This window comes from Homarus americanus, unplaced genomic scaffold, assembly GCF_018991925.1.
Source record: "Homarus americanus isolate GMGI-L3 unplaced genomic scaffold, GMGI_Hamer_2.0 scaffold22250, whole genome shotgun sequence".
NCBI lineage: Eukaryota > Metazoa > Arthropoda > Malacostraca > Decapoda > Nephropidae > Homarus > Homarus americanus.
In genome coordinates this window covers 11,538,208-11,544,984 of record NW_024741189.1, presented here as the reverse complement: position 1 = coordinate 11,544,984, position 6,777 = coordinate 11,538,208, and the positions used below count along the sequence as shown (strand labels likewise).

Below are 6,777 nucleotides of genomic sequence, written 5' to 3'. Positions count from 1 at the left end.
CTACTGTACTCTTAAAATCAAAATACGGTACTGTACTGTACAGTAATACACGTTTGTTCCATAATTCAAATGATAACTGGATATATTACTGTTTATGTCTACTTTGCTCCAACGGCAACATGACCTGGCAAGTTTATTAAAAACCATAACAATATTGCCCCCCCCCCCCAAAAAAAATGGGTTGCTGAGATTTGACACACTGTACATTTTCTACCTAAACAAAGGGTTGTCAGCTATCCAATGGTCAATGAAGTACAGCATAAATATCCTATAAAAATTATTTTATTTACCAGTAAGTTATGGATACATTATTGATACTTTACTCTGATTTAAGCCTAAACTTTCCTACTTATGTCTCAGGTTCAGTGAACTTTGTGCATATCGATTTATACAAATGAGTTGATTTAATACTTGCAATCCTTGTAAAAGATACTGAAAAACAGTATATTAGGGCTATGTGTAAGTACAGGGTCCAGTGTCTCAAAGGTCTATATACTGTAAGTATATATTTCCCATAACTAGTATGTAAAAAGAGGAGCTAATTAGTTGACAGAAGCTATAGCACATAAATAGTGCCAATATTACACTGAGACTCTAAAAACTTGATACATTAACAAAATTAAGGAGGAGAATCTGTTGGAAAAGGTTCTCTACCCTAATTTTTTGGTCCTAACTAGTGCTAAATGATTGTGTCTAGTTGAGTCTCAGGATAATTTTGATGCTATTTTTGAACAGTATGTTTATGGTTTAGCTTATATCAATTGTCTACATGTATTATCAGATCACCAGTTACAGGGAATATTTACTGTATAGACCTTCAAGAATCTGGAACCAAATTTTTGTGATTCTTTTGCATACTATGTGAATATGAAACCAGTATGCAATAAGTATCAGGTAACTTTAAAGTTTATATATGTAGTTCCATAAAGATTTCAAATAATATCTACTGTCTAAGACCCATTATATATTACATAAAAAGTTAAGACAATTTAAGATACAAAATAAACTTCATGAGTATACACACTGTAAATACAATGTATACTCTATCTGTATTAAATAACATCTGGGGTAGAGGTGTTTTTTCTTTAGTGGGAAGCAGACACTTGTCACAGCATGTAACTGCCTTGATTTTTTACTGAGTAATCTAAAAAAAAAAAAAAAATCTGCACAATACAGTTGAATCTTTGCCATGTCAGAAACTTTTATACCCATACACATCAGCTATGATTCTCTACCTTTTCATATAGCATAGGTCATCAGGACTAGGAACTCGTGCACTGGTACACTTCCCAACCATTCACTCATATCATCAGGAATATTGATTACCTATACTGTAGTAACCATTACATTCAGTTACATAACGGAACAACATTTTGCACAGAGCCGTGGTTCAGGACCAGGGGAGACAGGATGATACCATCTGTTTATATCACTGGAGGCTACAATGAGCAATCATACTGTCATGTTAGATGAGACCTGGGTTGCTGGCTTTTGATTATAGCACACATTCCATAAGGTCATGGTGTACATAAGTGCTTTGTTTTTATTTAAGAAAATAACAAAAAAGTAAATCTAATTGTATTATTGACAATGTTAAAATGTATCTATGAACAAATACATCACGATAACAAACCAAAAAAACAAGGAGTGAAGATGTAAAAAATATAAAAGTTAAGAAGATTGAGATTATAATTCTAGAGAATGGAAATTAGAAAGTAAGTAAAATACGATAACATTAAATTAAATATCATAATAATTTTAGAACCTTCCTAACTGAATAACTGTACTGGTGTTTAGTCTGTACTCTACTCCCTGTTCAGTTACTTACTATTGTAAACTATAAAACAAAAGAGTACATTTCTCAGTACTTGCTTTATACTAAATCTTCATACAAAATATATAATAGTTAACTCCTGTACTATAATAAGTAAATTGCACCAGATTCACACATTTTTTTTACCAATCATTTCTAATTCCTGCAAAATACTTCCTTAATAAAATAATTATGTGCAAAATTATTTAATACGGGTGACAAAAAGACCCCCACATTTCACACACACTTGAATGTTTGCAACCATTTCTCATGGAATGATCATGCTGAAATTTTTCAATTCAGTTGAAAATACCTGAACAATATTTACAAATTCAACATACAATGTGGTGCAAACCACTGCCTCTCTAGCACTCCTTCAAACTTTCAATTTTCATCACATTATTAGTAGCATCTCAAGTGAACTTTCACAATGGTGCAAACTGGTGCCTTGTAATGTACAGTACGTACTCAAGTTTTTCCTCTTAATCACACTCTTGATGGTATCTCAACTAATTAAATCTCAAGGCACATTTTATATTCTCATTTGTTTTTCCCACTTACAATGTAATACTTTTCTCATTATTCTTTACATCTTGTTTCTCTCTTATTCACTGGCATAAGTTAATGACTCATTGTATGATGTATCTCAACCTAGTTTCAAGGTTTTCTAAAGGTTATATTATATTAACTTATCATGAATTACAAAAAATATATAAATAATCAATTCTATAATGAAACTCAGTCTAACACGTACTATAAAGTCAACACTATTAATTTTAAATAATTGAGTTACTTGTTCTGCATCATTTACAAAGATGTATGAATCACTGTCCATCCACCTTTTCCCAGTCATCATCCCAATTGTCCCAAGTATGACCTTTGGTGCCATTGTTCCCAAGGTCCACCAGCAACTCCTGTTCTGCCTTTCCATCCTGATAAAAAAATAATATTACAGTAATTAAAAAAAGAAAGAAAGACAGACAACAAAAATCATCAGTATCACCTCTCATTAAGTTTAGCTGTAATAAAAACACGCCTCATGATCTTGAGAAAGAATAAGCATGTTGCATGGGTGGGAAGATGGTAAAAAGGGGTTTACAAAAGTTTTTAATGGATAGTTTTGGCACTGTCTGAAACCTAATCCTCATTTCCCATTACTTAATGTGCTGTATAGGTGCAATGAAGTAAGTGTGAATGTGTTTACATGAGCCCCTTAAGGGAAGAATCCTGGTTATATATTGGGAACTACTAAATGGCATTTTATGAGAAGAGACTCTCCTAATGTGAAGCCTAAATTATCATTTCTGAGTAGATTATGGTTTTCATTTATAAAAATATATTTTGCCTCCTGACTATAACCGATATACCTGTACAGTACTGAAGATGAAAATTAAGAATTAAGAAGGGGGTTGGAGTTGATCTTAAGACCTGAGTATACGCTCACTAAATGCATTATATTGTACCTTTTTAGTAGAGCCTTTACTCTTCTTACTGCTGTTATTAGCATTCTTCTTAGAGACACGGGCATTTGGGGAAGGATCAGGGGAATCCATTCTTGTTTGTAAAGGGGAGGATGCCTTGCTGTTGTTGCTGCTACCCCAGTCATTTGTCCAGTTGTCATCTCCCCAACCATCATTACATCTGGAAACAGTGAATTCATTACTAAATGTTAATTACAGTGCTCTACATTCCCTAGAAATTAGCAACAGATATTATGAGTGCAACACCCAAGTGGAGAGTCTCTAATTAAATGCACAAGAAAGTTTAGTAACATTACTTTTAAAATTTTTCTAATATAATCTAGCACAAGAGTTCACACTACAACGTTAAAGCCAAAACCTTCTGTCTGTCTCCTTAATTAAAGTTGTACCAGGAACAAAGGAGAATTTACTTGTTAGTTACCCATGATAAAAATGATCCGATCAATTAAACTGGGTTAATGAAAACCATGAATAGTGCTCAATGTTAACCTTTGTAACTTTCACTATCAAAATACAACTCAAATATGATTCATTGATGAAAGAACAATATACAGCTATCATTTACAGTATACAACTCTAGCCTGGTCTCTTAGCAAACATTCTTTTATTTTGATATTATTAAAATTTCTCCATCCCTACTAGAAACTGAGGGTGAAAAACCTACCAGACATCAAGATTTCTATACACACACACACACACACACACACACACATATATATACTGTACTCAGTTCTCAAGTTCCTTTTAAGTTTCATACTGATAGATTAATGTGTTAAACACTGAATAGTTTTCTTTTCTATAAACTTAACTACTACTTACACTTATTAACCAAAATATAAATAGTACAGCATATTAAAGATTCCTATGATAATTTACTCCTTCAAACTTAGGTCTTCTTAAAAGCAAGTAATGCTAGTGGAACCAATGAGCACTATTCTATATTGATGCTAACAACATCTCAATGGACCAAATAGAATTGATTAGCCATTCATGAGCCACATTTCCTTGTGTTGGATAATATTATACTATAAGAAGAAAAATAGATATACAGTACAGTATAGTGAATATGCAGAACAAATTTCTTACTCTAAGTGGCGATCTTTACTTCTTGATACATTTTCATTCCTCAAGTGGGGTTCATCCTCTTTGTCCTGGAGGATGTCATTCTGTGGGCCACTGTCACTATCTAAGGCAGCCTGGTTACCACTGATGCTGAGTGAGGGGATGGTCATGCAGGAGTTTCAGTTGTCATGCATTTAGTGAATCCAGCCACCATGCAGTTAGTAAGCACCAAAAACAACGATGATATGGAGATGACAAATACTGGGTTAGGTATTTATGCAAAAAAAAAAGAAGTAGTACATTTTCAATCTCCTGACAAAGAATTATAAGACAGATTTAATTCTGAATTTTTCTATGCAACAAATTATGGGAAATAAGAACTAACCAATACAATATCATATTATAAAAGTTTAAAGGAACAATGAATTTTTTTTTAGTAAATATCGTTCCAGCCATCACATTAAATTGGACCAGTTATCCTATAGGAAACACTCCACACAGGAACAGGTATCTTTAGGTGCAATTCTCAATGCAGTTTGAAATCTACCGGACGTGAATCAAGAGTCTGTATTTCAAGGATATATTAAAGAAAAATTTTCTCCTGATATTTAGCTTCAGTTTTTACTGAAGCCTCTATGACCCAATTAAAATAGGAAACCTCTGCCATATCAGTATTACTGGTCATACAAGAGTTGAACAACTGTTATGCAAGTACAATACAAGATATACATATCCATTTCCATAAGTTTTGTAATAAGCATGACTAAACAGCGGCATTACATTAGCAGCTAAAATATATTTGCCACAAATGGTTGATGACTCAAACATATCATGTGATATTTATCTTCTGTAATGCACTACTTCTAACTTTTGTTAATACACTACCTCTTAGAGTTCACTCCCTAAAAATTTTAGTGTTACAAAATGATGTAGGTCACTTGTAATTCCCATACTGTACAGTACTCTAGTGATAACCATTAACCATTTAATACAACACTATCCTGTCTTCTTAGTCAGTTTTTATTTTGCCAATACAAGTTGGTCACTTTATACAAGATCCAGGTAAATGTGTGAATTTGCCAATCCATATTCTTATGTTTTTAACATTAAACATGGAGTATGAAAAATCAAATTCTTTTATGTATTGTATATGCAAGAATTTTTCCTTTATCACCATTTCTTATTTGAAGGATTAGTCCATGCAGAAGAAAAGAACTTTCTACAGTACTAAAAAGTGAAACTAACCTGTTGTTGTCAAGCCGCTGGTATCCATCACCTGGGCCAAGCAACAAGGAAGAGCGTTCATGTGGTCCCCCTGAACTGCCTGTGAGGGCTAGAGTTCCACCACCAGCTCCACCACTTCCCCATGCCCGGGTAGCTTCACTCCACCCACGACGGGACACCTCGCTCACCTGAAACAAAGCACTCAGATTAGCAAAGAGGAGAGAACAGGAAAGATACCAGGTACAGTAAAGTGTTTGACAATAATGTTAATGAACTCTTATAAAAAAACCTCAATATCACAGTCTTGATTATTTTACTTACATATTCACTTACCTGTTTTTAAGCTTAAAAAATAACTTGAGTGGAACCATACCTTTTTGACTGTTGTCCACAGATTTCAAGTGCAATACTGTATTAACACATACCCGAATACACTCCATTTTCATACCAAAGAAATCATGAAATTTTGATTTTTTTAATTTAATAAAAAAATATAAACTCCTCCCTATATAAAATTTTCAATAAGTGGTTGCATTGAATAATTTCTTTTAACCATCAAAATCCTGTGTATCATAAATACCATACTTAAAACCTATGGGCATTAACTGAAATAAATATATACCTGATGGTAAATGAGTCACCATGCCATCAGGCAGGAAAGTCACCATAACTGCTGTATGCATGGAAAATTGCTGAAATAATGACAATAATAATCATAAGAATGAAAAATTTATGAAATTGCATGTTACTAGACAGATTTATCATTATATAAAATAACTCCACTTAGAATGTTTTTATTCAGTTCGTATATGTAGAAATGCATTTAGTCGTAACACAAAGAATAAGTATATGCATGGTTACTGTGAACAGTCACATTGGGTATTTGCATCAAAATAAAGTATATTAATCACAGATTATGTTTTAAAGTGAGAAAATCTCATATCATTAACCATGCACACAGCAGCTTACATAACAATGATAGGAGCCCAAATTCCTGACATGTAGTGTATTTCGAGGTAGGATCCTCCACCCTCTCCTCATTATGAAATAGCTCAAGGATATGCTGCAGCACACAAGCTATGCAGTCCTGTAAATAACCACAATAAGGGACAGAGAGACTAGCTTCAAGGACTAACACAGGCTGAATGATGTACAGTACACAGGTGATGCTACAATTAAGATGTCCGGAAAATAAAA

At 33.3% G+C, this 6,777-nt stretch overlaps 1 protein-coding gene across 3 annotated transcripts in view; it reads right to left on the bottom strand.

Annotated features, from left to right (window-relative positions):
* Positions 1–264: 264 nt before the first annotated feature.
* LOC121875751 (ADP-ribosylation factor GTPase-activating protein 1-like) overlaps positions 265–6,777 on the bottom strand; it is a 48,376-nt gene continuing 41,863 nt past the window's right edge. For 2 of the 3 annotated variants that reach the window (XM_042380430.1, XM_042380431.1), the window contains 4 exons: positions 5,602–5,768; positions 4,381–4,506; positions 3,277–3,454; positions 265–2,745 (listed from right to left, as the gene is read on the bottom strand). In XM_042380430.1, the coding sequence (XP_042236364.1) occupies positions 2,638–2,745; positions 3,277–3,454; positions 4,381–4,506; positions 5,602–5,768 (579 nt within the window). In that variant the 3' untranslated portion in view covers positions 265–2,637. The remainder of the gene's footprint in view (positions 2,746–3,276; positions 3,455–4,380; positions 4,507–5,601; positions 5,769–6,777) is intronic. The other variant, XM_042380432.1, reaches the window with a different exon arrangement.